At 47.3% G+C, this 15,592-nt stretch overlaps 1 protein-coding gene across 1 annotated transcript in view; it reads right to left on the reverse strand.

The window, feature by feature from the left end:
• Positions 1-282: 282 nt before the first annotated feature.
• The window catches only part of ACSS2 (acyl-CoA synthetase short chain family member 2), a 71,489-nt gene continuing 56,179 nt past the window's right edge, over positions 283-15,592 (reverse strand). Inside the window, exons 6-18 of the mRNA XM_075563731.1 lie at positions 15,248-15,323; positions 14,962-15,076; positions 10,223-10,360; positions 9,071-9,241; positions 8,621-8,754; positions 8,282-8,414; positions 8,146-8,202; positions 7,909-7,989; positions 6,683-6,791; positions 2,678-2,746; positions 1,951-2,127; positions 1,315-1,389; positions 283-1,144 (exon numbers count right to left, since the gene is read on the reverse strand). Of these exons, the coding sequence (XP_075419846.1) occupies positions 1,017-1,144; positions 1,315-1,389; positions 1,951-2,127; positions 2,678-2,746; positions 6,683-6,791; positions 7,909-7,989; positions 8,146-8,202; positions 8,282-8,414; positions 8,621-8,754; positions 9,071-9,241; positions 10,223-10,360; positions 14,962-15,076; positions 15,248-15,323 (1,463 nt within the window). The 3' untranslated portion in view covers positions 283-1,016. The remainder of the gene's footprint in view (positions 1,145-1,314; positions 1,390-1,950; positions 2,128-2,677; positions 2,747-6,682; positions 6,792-7,908; positions 7,990-8,145; positions 8,203-8,281; positions 8,415-8,620; positions 8,755-9,070; positions 9,242-10,222; positions 10,361-14,961; positions 15,077-15,247; positions 15,324-15,592) is intronic.

Here is a 15,592-nt window from a genome sequence, read left to right on the forward strand (position 1 = left end):
CCCAGCCCTGCCAACACCCCAAGTCAGAGCAGCTACATGCTTCAGAGATCACAGGTGTGGATCTCAATAAAGTCAATGTGTCTGCTACACTGTAATTATTAAATGGGCAATACCATGACGAAAAGGTTTGAAATCCCATGAGGATGGCCAGACAAGGACAAAGTGAGCAATGCTGTTGTAGATTTACTCACCATGGGGTTGCCACAAACCTTTCATTTGTGTTGGAAAAAAACCCCTATCTGTGCAGTCCTGTATCAGATGCCCAGGAAAACCACCACTATCTTCCTGAGGTCACAGACTTTATTCATACAACCAGTGGGCCTGAGTACAACTGAGGCAGGGAAAGGGTTTCATCTGCAAGGGTCTCACGGGCAGGACTCTGGGGGGAAGGGTGCACAGAGGAAAAGAGCCAAGCTCCTCGGGTCCTAGAACAGTGTCTCTTCTCTTCATGAAGCAGACTATCTGAAAACCTTCAGAAACTAAGCAGACCCTCCCAGCCCCCGGAGTGAAGTGGGGAACCATTGTCATCTGGCACAAAAGAAAATTTAAGCCCAGAACAGAACCAGCAAAGCGCTTTTTAAAAATTGTCCCAGGACTCACAAATAGGCCTCTCTAAGTGCAAGTGCATGACCAAGGGCATGCAAGGGCATTCCTGAGAGCTGACAGGATTACGGAGCTGTCTCCCTGTTCTTTAACTCTAGGCCTTTACTCGCCCTCTGAGCCTATAGCATGAGTTGGGGACATCACCGTCAAATCCCTGTTCTGGGGTCGGAGAGTTCTCTGCAATCTGGGGTTACAGCAATGTAAGGTTGACCTGGGTCCTGTCACACGTCTGTCTGACAGTCACAGGAAGTTGTCTCCACCTAGGGCAAAGCTGGTCCTCGGTCCCAGACAGCAGATTGAGAGAGGCTGTGTGGGCAAGCACAAGCCCTCAGTGCTCCTGGGTGGGGCAGGGAGAATGGGCACATTTATGAGAGCCAAGCAGGGGTAATCCTGGGTCAAGGTTAGGGTCTTGTTCACTGGGTGACCAGGCATCGGTGGCTGAAGAGATGGCTGATGACAGATGGGTCCGCCACAGTAGATGTGTCCCCTAGGTCGTGATCATTTTGAGCGATCTTCCGAAGTACCCGCCTCATGATTTTCCCTGGAGGAACCACAGCCATCTGGTTACCTGGTGACAGCACCACCACCCTCAACCCTGCAATGGTTTTCCCATACATAAGCACACCACCACCCAGGCCTCAGCCACTCTTGGGGCGGGAGTGGGGGTGAGGGGGTGGAGGAGGGAAGGGAGGCAGGCGTATCTGAGCATACCTGAGCGAGTTTTAGGCAGGCCAGGTGCGTTCTGGATGTAATCCGGTGTGGCAATGGGGCCGATCTTTTCTCTAACTGTAAGCGGCAACATCAAGCATTTCTTTAGCATCTGGAGGCAGCCCCCCATGAGCCAAGGCAGAGATGGCTTTGCTTCCCACCATCGCTTCTAGGTCTTACCCACAAACGACTACTCTGGCTCACGCCTGACTCTCTAACAGGTGTCTGTACTCACAGTATCTTAATCCACCCGTATGGAACTTAGCTGCTTGAGTCAGCCCACTAGAGTGACCAGCAGTGATGACTAGCAGTGATTAGCAAGGAATATAACTTCTCTGAGCCTAGGTTTCTTCATCTCTAGAAAAATCTATTTCCTGGGGTGATTGTAGGAATTCAGTGGGATAATGTATTTAAAGTATTTAGTGGGATAATGTACTTAAAATTCAGTGGGATAATGTATTTAAAGGTGACCCAGAGAAAGTTTTCTAGAAATGTGAACTATTATTGTGGAACGGAGCAGAGGGCACTTAGCCCCTGGATCTGTCTGGGGTTTGCCAAGCAGCGCGCTTCCGCCCCCAACCTCCCAATAACTTGCTGTGCTAACTAAGCTCCCAGGACAGATCCCACAGGCCTGCTCACTCTGCTTCTTGAGCTCCTCCATTAGGGTGGGGCTGAAGGTGTGGCCATCACACAGGGTGACAAAGCAGTACAAGCATTCGCCCTTCACAGGATGAGGATGTCCGACCACAGCTGCCTCCGCAACAGCCTCATGCTCCACTAGCGCTGACTCCACTTCTGCTGTGCTCAGTAGGTGCCCTTGTCAAGGGAAAGGAAGTGCCATGAGAGCCCCACCTCTGCCCCACCTGTACCCCGAGGCAGGTCTATTCTGGTCAAATGGAGATCTCTGCTCCACCTGTACCCTGAGGCAGGTCTAGTCTGGTCAAATGGAGATGGCCCTTCATTCATTCCTCTCAGGTTTCCAGTTACCCCACCAATCTGGTCACCCCCCCCCATCCTAGTGTTCACGTCCTCCAAAACCTGGACCATGATTGAATGCTGAACTCCAGGCATAGTGGGAGGAGCCCTGGTGGAGCAGTGGGTTATGCTTTGGGCTGCAAAGCTGCTTCGTGGGGTGGGGGAGGGGGAGATAAAGCTTTCTACTCTCATAAAGATTTAGTCTTGAAACCCCTAGAGGCTATTCTACTGTGTCCTGTGGGGTCACTGTGAGGGCTGGACTAGACATGACTTGATGGCAGTAGAGGGATGGTCTGGACAAAGGACAGGACTGCTGCTCTCAGAAGGCTCTGGCTGGGAGTAGCCAGGAAGGCGGGGCTCACAAGATGGGAAAATGGTCCTTGGTCCTCACCAGATACATTGAGCATGTCGTCAATCCTGCCAGTGATCCAGTAATAACCATCCTGGTCCCTCCGGCAGCCTGGGAAGCAGAGGTAAGATCATACGTCCACTCTCTCCCACTGTGGTAGTCAGCACCCAAGATGGTCTCAGTTATTTCTGCCTCCTGGTATTCATACACGGCCTAGTGCCCTTCCTGACTTTCCTAGGATTGGTCTGTGTGACCAACAGAATACGGCAGAAGTGATGGTGTGTCTGCAGCTTCTGACTGTGCACTCTCAGGTCTATCTGGAGGACCCAGCCACTGTGGGAGGAACCCATGTGGCAAGGATCAGAGAGCTCCTGCCAATTACCGTGTGAGTGACCTTGCAATTGGGACCTCCTCTCCTCAGTCACACCATCAGATGACCGCAGCCCCAACAACAGCTTGGCGGCTCCTTCCGTGAGAGAGCCTTGGCTGGAACCACCCAGTACTGTAAGCCCCTCATATTTCTGAGCTTTAGAAGTAACCTACCAGTTTGGGGGCTTAATTAGTTCCACGGCGATCGATGATCACCTAACATCTGTTTTCCATAAATCAAACTAAGTTATTTTTCAAAAAGTGAATCAGTTCTTAGTATTTCTTTGCTTAAAACCACTAAAGGTTTCCCACTGTCCTTTTTTTAAAAAAATCATTTCATCGGGGGCTCTTACAACTCTTATAATATTCCATGCATCAACTGTATCAAGCATATTTGTACAAATGCTGCCATCCATCATTTTATAAACACTTATTTCCTTACCTTCCACCCCACCCCAACTCCTAAACATTTATTTTCTATTTGAGCCCTTAGTATCGCTCCTCTTTTCCCTCCCTCCACCCCTACCCCCATCCTCATGACACCTTGATAAGTTATAAATTATTAATTTTTTCATGTCTTACACTAATGGCTGTCTGCCTTCACCCACATTTCTGTTGTTCATCCCCCTGGGGTGGGGGGGATTATGCATCTATCATTGCAATGGCTCCTCCTTTCTCCCCTCTTCCCCCTACCCTGGTATCACTACTCCCATTTCTGTTCCTGATGGATTTACCTAACCTGGATTCCATGTGTCTTGAGCTCATATCTGCACCAGTGTACATGCTCCAGTCTAGCCAGAACTGAAGGGCAGAACTGGGGTCATGATAGTGGGGGGTAAGGAAGCTTTGGAACCAGAGGACTAGTGTGTGCTTCACAATATTCTGTGAGGGGATGTCCTATTGTCTAGATGTGTTTGGGGTCTTTGTTCTTACTCCCCTCATTCTAACAATATGTTTGGTCTTTGTTTGTTTTTGTGTCTTCTGAAGCCTATTTCCTTATCCCGTCAACACCTGGAGTGCTTCTTTCATGTGGGTCTGTTTCTTGTCTGCTAGGTGGCTACTTGCTTATCTTCAAGCCTTTAAAACCCTGACCACTAAATCTTTTGACAGCCAGGTACCATCAGCTTTCTTCATCACATTTGCTTATGCATCCACTTTGTCTTCAGCAATCGTGTCCGGTGAGCATCACAGATCGCCAGGTTGTTAGAACAAAATGTTCTTGCAACTGCACAGGCAAGTGTGGTGAAGAAAGCTGATGGTGCCCAACTACCAAAAGATATAGCACCAGAAGTCTTAAAGACCTGAAGATAAACAAGCAGCCATCTAGCTGAGAGACAACAAAACCCACATGGAAGAAGCACACTGGCCTGTCCTGACTAGATCCCTGAGGACAAAGTGGGTGCATAAGCAAAAGTTGCGAACAAAGCTGATGGTGCCCGGTTATCAAATGATATAGCATCAGGGGTCTTAAAGGCTTGAAGACAATCAGGCGGCCATCTAGCTAAGAAACAACAAAGCCCACAAGGAAGAAGCATACCAGCCTACCCCGACATGAATGCTGAAGACAAAGCGGGTGCATGGGCAAGTGCGGTGAAGAAAGCTGATCGTGCCCAAGTGTCAAAATATATAGAATCTGGGGTCCCATAGACTGGAAGATAAACAAGGGGTCATCTAACTGAAAAACAACAAAGCCCACATGGAAAATACACACTAGTCTGTGAGATGACAAGGCATTAAAGGGATCAGGTATCAGGCATCAAAGACAAAAAAAAAATCATAGCATTGTGAATGAGGGGGAGTGCAGAGTGAGGACCCAGAGCCCATCTGGGAGAAATCGGACATCCCCTTGTAGAAGGGATGTGGGGAGGTGATGAACCAGTCAGAGTACAGTGTAGCAACCATGAAACATACAATTTTCCTCTAGTTCTTGAATGCTTCCTCCCCCCCACTCTCATGATCCCAATTCTACCTTACATAACCGGCTGGACCTGGAGATGTACACTGGCACGGATAGGAACTGGAAATACGGGGAATCCAGGACAGATGAGCCCCTCAGGAACAGTGGTGAGAGTGGCGATATTGGGAAGGTGGAAGGGAGGGTGAGGGAGAAAGGGGAAACAGATGACAAGGTCTACATGTAACCTCCTCCCTGGAGGATGGACAGCTGGACAGCGGAGAACTGGGTGAGGAAGACATCGGATGGTGTAAGATATGATAAAATAATAATTATTTATAATTATCAAGGGGGAGGGGAAGCAGGGAGGGAGGGGGAAAATGAGGAGCTGATACCAAGGGCTCAAGTAGAAAGCAGGTGTTTGAGAATGATGATGGCAACATATGTAAGAATGTGCTGGACACAAATGATGTATGTACAGATTGTAAAAAGAGTTGTATGAGCCCCTAATAAAATGATTTTTTAAAATGTTCTTGCATTGAGGGAAGGCTTGAGCAAAGGCCCAAAGTCCGTCCATTTCCTCAGTGTATTGCCATATAAATATATGTACAAAATGTGCTTGACATAAATGTATGTATTGTGATAAGAGCTGTATAAGCCCCCAGTAAACTGATTTTAATATATATATACATACCTAGGCCACTACCTCTATTTTTATGGATTAATATATTTACATAAGTGCACATGTATATTTATACCTCTATCCATAACTTTGCTTCTTAGAGCTTTCTTTTGTTTCCCTTTACCTTCCCCCTGTCCCACCATCATGCTTGTCCTTCTTCTGCCTCTCAGCTAGGTTGCTGTTGCTCCAACACCACCAGAATCTCTACGTCCTCCTCGTTGTTGCTTTTAATTCCCTAGTTGTTCGCCTGCCTGTGGCACTGTTTGTTCACCACTCCTTTCCCTTTCCCGCCCTTCTCCTCCCCCCAGGTCCCTCCGAATCCCTACTGTACTTTTAATAATCTCCAACCTTCATCATGGCCCACAAGGCCCTATACAATCTACCTCTCCAACATCCTATACTATTCTTCCATTTGCTCACTACATTCTAGCCAAGCCAGCTTCATTTTATTCTTCAGATAATTCCCGTGTGTTTCTGTCCCTCGGCCCAGAACATTCTTGCTTCAGATTTTCCCATGTCTGGATCTTTCTCACCATTCAGGTCTCAGCTCAAATGTCACTTCAAGAAATGTTCTCTGATCACTCCAGCCCTACACACACACATTGCTTTTTTTGTGTGCTGTTTTTGCATAGTGCATATCACTACCTAATATTAGTTGTCTTTTTCTGGATTCCCCCCCGCCCACTGCTCCCATGTCTCCTCATGAGAATGTAAGTTCGGTAAGAGCAGGGCCTGGGCTAGCTTATTCCTGGTCACCCCTCGGCTTAGAACAGCGCCTAAACACAGCAGATATGGCCAACAAATTCCTACGGATGCGTTAATTGTCCATGTCCCCAGGCTCCTAACACGGAAGCACACCTCGCACAGTACACACTGGCACATGGACCATCTCGTTAAACACAGGGCAGAGGCAGGTAGAACCTCTTCCCTCACACGTTAGGTTTCAGGTGGTGCTGTCCTGAGGCTCTTCCCATTTTACATTCTCTTCTGAAGCTCTCTGGCCACGTGTGACATGTTCTCCCCGCCCCGCTCCCTAATTGCCCCTTTCTGAGACTGGACATGTCTCAATGGGAGGTGGTGAAGGGGTGTTTCTAAGGCTCACCATCTCCTGTCACGTAGTACCCAGGGAACTTCTTGAAGTAGGTGGTCTCAAATCGTGCATGATCCCCATAGACAGTGCGCATGATACCTGGCCAGGGCTGCTTGAACACCTGGGGAGTGAAGAAGACACAGTGGTTACATCTGCTACATGGTCTCACTGGAAGACAAACCTGCAGGGGAAGGTTCTGAGTGCCATTCTTGAGACACAGAAGAAAGTACAGGCTTTGGAGAGTGACAATCCTGGCTCAGAACCCCAACTCTGCCACTTAGTACCTTTGTGACCTCAGGTAAGTGACTTCACCTCTCTGACCTTCAGGATCCTCATCTGTAAATCAGAGAAAATAGACCACCTTCCTAGGGATAAAATAATCTATGGAAATGAACTAGCAACGTGGTTACTGATTAAGCATATAATGTAGTTGAGTAATCGCTCCAGAAAGCAAGTTGAGTTTGATGCATGAATGAGAATTCATTACTGCATACATGTGAGCAAATCATTACTTCCCCAGTGGACAGCATTCTGAAGCAGCAGATTGGTGAGACAGACAGAACTCTAGGCTAAGAATCAGAAGGCCTGGATTCAGATTCTATCCCTGGTACCATTTGACTCTTGGGAAAGTGAAGTGAGTATAGAGAATCTATGCTGGCTTCTGAGGTCCCTATAAGTACAAAAGCAACAATAGCTAACATTTATCAAGCACACACTGTGAGGTTCTACACTAAACCCTTCGCTCCATAAGGATTCTCTAATGTAATCAATCCGGTAGGGGAAGACAAGGGTACCACGCTAACCCTATTTTACAATTCAGCAAATGTAGGTTCAGAAAGGTTAGGTAATTTTTCTGAGATCACAGAAGAGACAGAGCCAGGATTTGAGCCCAGGATTCCAGAGCCTATGTGAGTTTTCCACTCTGAAGCCTCTTTTCACTCTAGAATGCTTGTCAAAGGAAGAGCTGGGACTAATTCTTCCAGACCTAAGAAACTGTCTTGGAGTCTTGAAGACTCTAAAAGGGTCCTTGGGAGCCTCATGCTCCAAAGGGTAGAGATGTAGGCAAAGTATCGAGAAAGATCCCCCCTTGGGACAGTTGGAAAACCCCCAACTATGGAGCCTCAGCCCCAAGCAACTGCCAGGGGAAATTATATTCCAAACTTTGAAGCAACGTGCAGTACCCCTTCGTGTACCCTTCTCCCCACTCAACGTCCCCCCACCTCCGATGAAGGCCTCACCAGATAACCTTCAGCGTCACCCTCCAGCTCTTCCCCAGACTCATTCAGGATTGCAGGAGCTACGCCAAAGAACGGGAAGGTCTAGAAGCAAATAGAAGGCAGGGCTCAAGGAGAGGAATGAGGTATCTGACTCAACTTCCTACCTCTCCCAAGAAGCCCTGGTACTCCAATTTTCTCCATAATGGTCCTGTCCCACCCTCTCCGTATTCCAGAACCAGCCAGGGTAGCCTCACTCACGGCAGAACCAGGCTTCATGGGTGTGGCACCAGGGAGGGGGGTCAGCATGTGGCCACCCTGTGAAAGACATAGATTAGGAGTTTAAGCTAGTCCACAATCCTGTCCCCGTGTTCCAGCCCTCTGATCCCTCACTTACTGTCTCTGTCTGCCAGAAGGTGTCCACGATGGAGCAGCGCTCAGAACCTACTACCCGGTGGTACCACAGCCATGCCTCAGGGTTGATTGGCTCACCCACTGTGCCTAGTACCTGTAAGGATGCCCGGCTGTGCCTTAGGCAGGGCAGTGGGGAATGGGCAGAGAGGAAGGCTCTGATTACCTCTGGGATCCCAGACAACATGCTCAGGCGCTTCTCTTGCTCCCACCCTGACTCTAGGTTAGGGTGTCGGGACAGTAAAATGGAACAGACTAGAAAAAAGTCAGCACCAGTTCTGAGGGACACCCATGAGGCCGCATCTGGAGAGGGGTGGGTTCTCACTTGGTGACAGGTTCATCTCCAAACTTCATGAGCAGGCGGATGGCTGTGGGTGCCGTGTAGAACTTGGTCACTTTGTATTTATCCACGATGTTCCATAGGCGCCCCACATCTGGGTATGTGGGGATCCCCTCAAACTGACCCAAATGAAAAACTGGTCATTCCTGATCTTTACCAATAACCCACCATCCCTCCCTGACCATACCCTCAGGCAAAAATTTTTGTCCTTTCTGATCAACCCCAGTTTCTTCATTCCCTAACTAGATAAGCTAAGAGACCTTCCTAGTCAGTGTACACAATCCCCTCAGGACTCCTCTTTCTCCAGAGTCCAGGAAACATGTCATTGTGTAAGTCCTCCTGGCTCTGGATCAACTATCCTGGGTAGTTACCCAGAATCATCTTGTCCACCCCCAACTCAAGCCAAGTCTCCATGGGGCTCCATTCCCTTCTCACCAAAACACTGGTGGCACCGTTAGCCAGTGGTCCATAAGTGATGTAGGAATGGCCTGTGATCCAGCCAATATCTGCTGTGCACCAGAACACATCCTCCGGGTGAAAGTCAAATACATACTTGAAGGTCGTAGCCACGTAGAGCATGTAGCCCCCAGTTGTGTGTACTACACCCTGTAGGATGAAGACGGCCTTAGGGTTGGGCTTTGTGCACATCCCCAGTGATCATCAAATGAAGACTTAAGGGAGCAGGCAGAAGACCCTCCTGGGGAACTCTGGCCCTACCAGCACCCCTTTCACAGTATCCAACGCTCTTCAACCTGTCCCCATCTCATCTCTCTTGCACACATTATCAAATCCATACATTCAGATGGTTTTTCTGAAGCACCCATAATCATTCTCTTATGGGGATACTTCTGACACAAATCTAATCACTCTTGTTATGTATTTTCACATATACATTCATTGTACACTGGCAGGGTAGTAAGTCGGTGAGGGAAAAAAAGACCATCTTCTTTGCTTGCTTCATCCCTATATTAACCCTAAGAAGGAGAGGCCAAAATTATGTTCCCAAAAGCCCCTGGAAGCATAGCTTGAAGCATACAGAGAAATGACTGTAGGAATAGGTGGGTGGGATGCAGAGTGACACAGCTTTCAAGTACCGTAAATGAAGAGTCCGAGTTTGCTTAAGTGTTTCCGGGTGGAAACACTTGGTGGAGGCCCATGCCCAGCTCCCGCACTGTGCCTTGGGAAGATCAGACTACATGCTAATCGCATGGCTTGTGGAAAAGATTGAGCTCCCAGAAGTGGTCCTAGGATCCCTGTGCCCTCCATTAGCCTTGAGATGACAGGGAAACTCTCCTTCATCCAAAGCACGTGAGCATGGGAAATAACATCCAAGTCAACCCCATGGACTCATTCTTTTCCAGGCACCAGGAAAGCGCCTACCCAAACGGTCTTATCCTGGTGGGAGGGGTACATGAAAATATTGAATTTCCGACTACCTAGTAATTGAGGATTTTATGTCTTAATTTGGTTTAGAAAAAGTAACGTCGCATTTCCGAAACTTAAGGCTATAGAGTAAAACTAATGTCATTACACATTCCTCAGAAACATCTCACCCCTAAGTAGTGTCCATGCACACATATTACTTGCCTTGGGTTTGCCGGTAGAGCCACTGGTGTACAGGATGAAGAGTGGGTCCTCAGCATCACACCACTCGGGCTCACACTCGTCTCCCGCTTCTTGCACAAGCTCGTGCCACCACAAGTCAACCCCCTGGTTCCAGGAGATCTGTAGCAGGAGAAGACAGGAACGGGCAAAGAGTAACTGTGAACGGGCAAGGCTGGGGCAAGAGAGCCCTCCCTGGCATCTGGAAGGACTAAGGTGGGACTAGTAACTGTGGGGCGGGAAGGGAGAGAAAGTCATGTGGGTGGAATAAGGCAAAGAAAACTGGGGCAGAACAGCTGGTTCCTGGGCACTCCCAGCACTCTGGCATCTGTCCCCCAACTCCTTCGGAACTCCCCTTACCTGGCCTCAGGTTGAAGAAAGCCACTTGCGTGATCTCTTCTCATCCTTCAATCTCAGCTTAAATGTCATTTTCTTTGGGAGGCTTTCCCTGATGAGTATCTTAGAGAGTCCCACACCCTACTCCCACCCCTGCTGCTATTCTTGATCACAGCACCTTATTTCTTTCCCACACAGCACATATTTCCAATTGTTTTATTAGTTGTCTACTTGGTTACTGTATCTCCAACTAGGTAGCGATGTCTATGAGCATTGTGACATGACTGTCTGCATTTTTTTTAAAAAGCCTAGTTCCCCAATACCTAGCAAAATATCTGGCATCAAAATTCACTGATACAGTCTCTTGTTTGATAAATTGATAAGTGGCTACGCGCACACAGGCCTGCACACACAAGCATATGAACTTATGGGGCTATTGGTTCATTAGCAGGGATGCAGATACTATGTAATCAGAAATGCAAGCTTAGTCAGAGCCTGCGGGTGAGGCAGGCACCCAATGCTGTTAGTTGGTAGTAAAATGTCAACCGCTCTTGGACCAAGCATCTCTCCCTTCTCGTCCAGACTTCCCCCACATCTAGAGATACTCCTTTAGTTCAGCACTAATAGCAATGAGTTTTCTCAAAGAGAATTTGCTTAAGGGTGCAGGCTTAAGGGAAGCCAGGCTTCCATTCAGCAGGAAGCCTGGCTTAAAGCTGTCGAAAGGGGGTCGAGGTAGACTACTTCCAGTAGAGGAATGTCCTCTATACCCAAGTGCCTAGAATTTTTCTGGACTCTCCTTGAAAAGTCTTTCCCTTTCCTCACTACATCACATTTTAAACAACCAGTATTTCCTGAGTTTGCTCTCTGGTCATGAAGCTGGATTCCCTGAGTTTTTCCCTCCCAGTTCTGCTACTTCCTAGTATAGAGGACTTTGGGCAAGTCACTCCAGTTTAAAATGAGAATCATTGTTGCCCTACTGGTCTCACAGGATTTGGGGAACCTAAAGAGAAAGGTATTAACTCGTAAACATCAAGCCTTGGATTGCCCCGGGGGAGATGGAGGAGGCATGGTACATGCCTGAAGGGACAGAGATTTCTCGTCCAATGTCCACTGGGCTTCTCTGCGAGATAATGATGGGAACTATTTGACGTTTGCTCCAGCCCTCACAAAACCTTTTCACACTCATTGGCTTCATGTATATGCAGTGACCCTGGCTGGCAGGTAGACATGGCAGTGTGGGAGAAGCACCCTTCTCTATTATGGATATATAGTAAGGATATATACTTGGGTGCATATTTTATTTTAAAAGTGTAAGACACACTTTATTGAATTATAAAATAAGTGTCTAATCACACTCCTCTTTTGATACTATCTGCCCCTTACTATAGAAAATTTGACTTTCTGATAGATGAGCATCTTAAAGTTACCACTAAATATAACAAGAAGAAAAGAGAAAAGCTGCCCACCAGCTAGAAAGCACAGGAATACATCTTACCTTTTAGAGGAAGAGCCATGCGAATCTAAACATACATTGGGCACTTTTTCCCCTACCAAATGAGCTGCATGCAATGAGTTATTAATGTAGTTTAGGTGTTTTAAACGAATGTTGCTGGCCTACAGCACTGGTGTGACTTTCCATAGGAAAGTACTCACTCTATGTAAGGGCAAGGGATAGTAGCTACACTGCAGCCTTGGAATGAGAGAACTTTTATCAAACTGTTTCCCTCATGGGTGGGTGTGCAAGGAGGAGGCGGGTGCTCCAGGTGTGGAGCTGATCACCAGCACCAGGAAGCAAGATAAGTGCAATCATGGAGCAAACATTGGCTGTGAATTCAGTATGTGCCTATTAGGTCCCAGAGCTTTGACTCAAGAAAAAGTTTGAATCTTCTGAAATGAAGGTTGAGGAGTTGACCTTGTCCTTGGACTTGGATAGAGTTGCAGCTGCCAGGTGTGGGAAAGCAACATGAGGGAGGTCATAGGTAATGTTATTGAAGAGGGCACTTTCAAACTGTGCCAGGCCCTCTCTCGAGGATTACTTAAGGATAAGGGTGTTTGGGATTCTGCCAAGAGTTGGCAGTTTTAGTTGCAGCTCTTAGACAACAAACCTGAACTTTGTAAGCCTATTTTTATATCTTTGAATTTTGGTAACTGATTGTTTTACCTCAAAACAAAATAAAACAAAAATCAAACATGACTGAACTATTGAGTGGCTTGATGTCTGGATCCTGTCCCAATACAATGTTTTGGAGAAAAAAAATCCAAGAAGACTTAATGGTCTAAAATTCAAGCATTTGTTCATTCTTTTCAGGTCTCTTTTGGAGAAATGCCAGCCTGTCTGCTATCTTAAATGGAAACAATGATAGCTAATATTTATTGAGTACACTATCACGTTAATAAATGCCAAGCACTTTACATACATTGGTAACATTCTATAAGGCAGGTACGATTATTGTCTTTATTTTACAAATAAGGAAATGGATGCAAGAGAGGTGAAGTAATTTGTCCAAACTCATACAGTAGCAGGTGAGCACCAGGATTTGAGCCCAAGCAACCTGGCTCTAGAACCTGTACACTATACCACTAAGTTTGACACCTCTTTGAAGAGTCAAGGCTTAGGCCCCTGTCTAAGTTTTAAAAGGGGTGCAGTGTCCCTATAAATCAGCTGTCTTCACCATGCTAATAAGAATTGAGACAAGGGCTTATTCTACCATTGACCTAAGCAGTGCCAACAGCAGATTTGGAATGAGACCTCTTATAAGGATGGAAACTCTCAGAGAAACAGTGGATTTTATGTTTTGCTTTAGTAAGGGGAGCCATTTCTTTTTAAGCATGTATCATCAACCCTCCATTACTGAAAAGGAAACTGAAGCCTCAAGAGGAAATAACACACAACTAAAAATTGGTGTCCACGGTTTTGGATTCCAGGCCTACTGTCTCCTCTCTCTGAATCTGCTTTGATCCCCACTTAAAGAGCCTCCTTTCTAAGAACCATCTACAATGTGATTTCGTTATCCCAAAGTAGTATGTAAACTAGAGTAGGGTCTGCGCTCTGCCCCAGCTAAGTACACAGTAAACACTTCTCCACCGTGTCCCTCCTCCCAAGTACAGGTCCTAAGTAAAACAAAAGCTAAACTCACTGCCTTAGAGGCAATTCTGACTCAGAAAGCAGGAGTATCTGTTGCTTCTTCTCTAAGATCCATGCTCTGTGCCAGTTCAGAGAGGAACAAGGGCATCTGATTGTACTATTTTACGTTTGGCTTAGATGGCAAGGGGCCCAGAGGCAGGAGACAGGGGGTTGGGTCTGGCAGCCACCTCAATGAAGTAAACAGCCAAAGAGCAGATGGACACACAGACAAGCACGCAAGAAAGCAGGACCCAAGGCAGTACAGAGATGGATACCTGGGGCTGGATACGCTTGGATTTCTCTTTCAGCTTGCCCTGTTAAGAGCCCATGGAAAGGCTGGTGAGCAAGGCCTGAGTATAGTGGAGTGGGAGGGAAGATCAGTGTGCCCCAAATTCCTGCTGCCTGCACTCAAGCTGTAGCTCACTAGTCCTCCCTCCCAGCCTTCATTTTTCTGATCCTGATCCCAACCCTATATGCTCAGAACCCCTATTACTGATGAGCTAACTGCTGAATAATAGAACACAAACTTCTCTAGCCCCAAGACCACTCAGGGCCCTTCAAGTCATAGAATCTCAGGAAATCTCTGTCCTTCTGGGTCCCAGAACTTCCATCCCTCATGCCACCCAGATATGAAAACCACTAGTAAGTATTTCTATTGTTCCCATCAGAAGCACTGTGTCACAAGCCATAGGTTGAGGCCCAGACCTGGTGCCTCCAATGATGTGTATTCCCTAATCAACATGTGTCTAACCCAGTGGTTCTCAATCTCCCTAATGCTGCAACCCAGTTCCTCATGTTATGGTGACCCCAATCATAAAATTATTTTTTTGCTACTGTTATGAATTGGGCGACCCCTGTTAAAGGGTAGTTCGACCCCCACAGGGGTCATGACCCACAGGTTGAGAACCACTGGTCTAATCCCAAGCCACAGTCCAGTGCAATCACAATCACTACATTATAGTTGTTCAAGTCACTGCATTTCTAACTCATACCTAAGCCTGGACAATCCCCTGTAGCCCACCAGCACATGGTCTCCCATACAATCTCTCATGCTAAGTCCCCCTGAGGCCCAAGGGGCTCCCTTCCCACAACCACAGTTAAAGTCCCCCCACTCCCAGCCAGCTATTCCAGAAGAGGCATTCCTAAGATTGCTCCCAGATGCTCAGCTTATAATGAGGAAGCAAAGGAGGGTATCGAGAACTTCCAAGGCAGGAAGAAAGAGCCAATTTGAGCCCAGAGGAATGTAGAGAAGTGCTCGACTCACCTGTACATCTGGACATGACCTCTTAACTGGGGGGGACTGGCTGGGGGAGTCAACCGTGCCCAGCTCTGCCCGTCCGAGGTGCTTGACCACAATGCAGCATCTTACTGGAAAACCCCTGAAGGAAAGAAAAGCCTGAAGTGGTTGGCTGGTTTACTCAAAACATCATGAGACAGAACCTGCCCATGTCCATCTAGAGTAGGGAGAATAAAGGGAGTCCAAAGCCCAGAACCCGGCACTGGGAAAAGGCTTAGTCAACCCACAACAGTAGCCATCTGGCCAGACTTACTTCACTCGACACTTCTCCAGGGCGTCGTCAGCCAGCATTTTAAGGTTCACAAACTTTTCTCCCCTGTAGAAGGCATCTTCGGGGCACAATAAACAATACATGCCTTAGGAAGGCAACACACTTTTTTTTTTTTTGGAAGGCAACACACTTTTAAGCCTTAACCCTAGTGGGCACAATGTCCATGGAACCCTTTCTGAGTGGGTCTCTTAATTCTGGCCCTTCCAGCCAATTTAAACTGATGGGGTCATCTGAAGTAAGACAAGGAAAAAGGCAGGCCAACTCTCTGGCAAGCAATCCTAAATACCCACAGGCTGACTGAAGTTCAAAACCTGGCTTGGGGAAGCG

The sequence above is a fragment of the Tenrec ecaudatus genome, chromosome 12 (genome assembly GCF_050624435.1).
Source record: "Tenrec ecaudatus isolate mTenEca1 chromosome 12, mTenEca1.hap1, whole genome shotgun sequence".
In the NCBI taxonomy this organism is placed as follows: domain Eukaryota; kingdom Metazoa; phylum Chordata; class Mammalia; order Afrosoricida; family Tenrecidae; genus Tenrec; species Tenrec ecaudatus.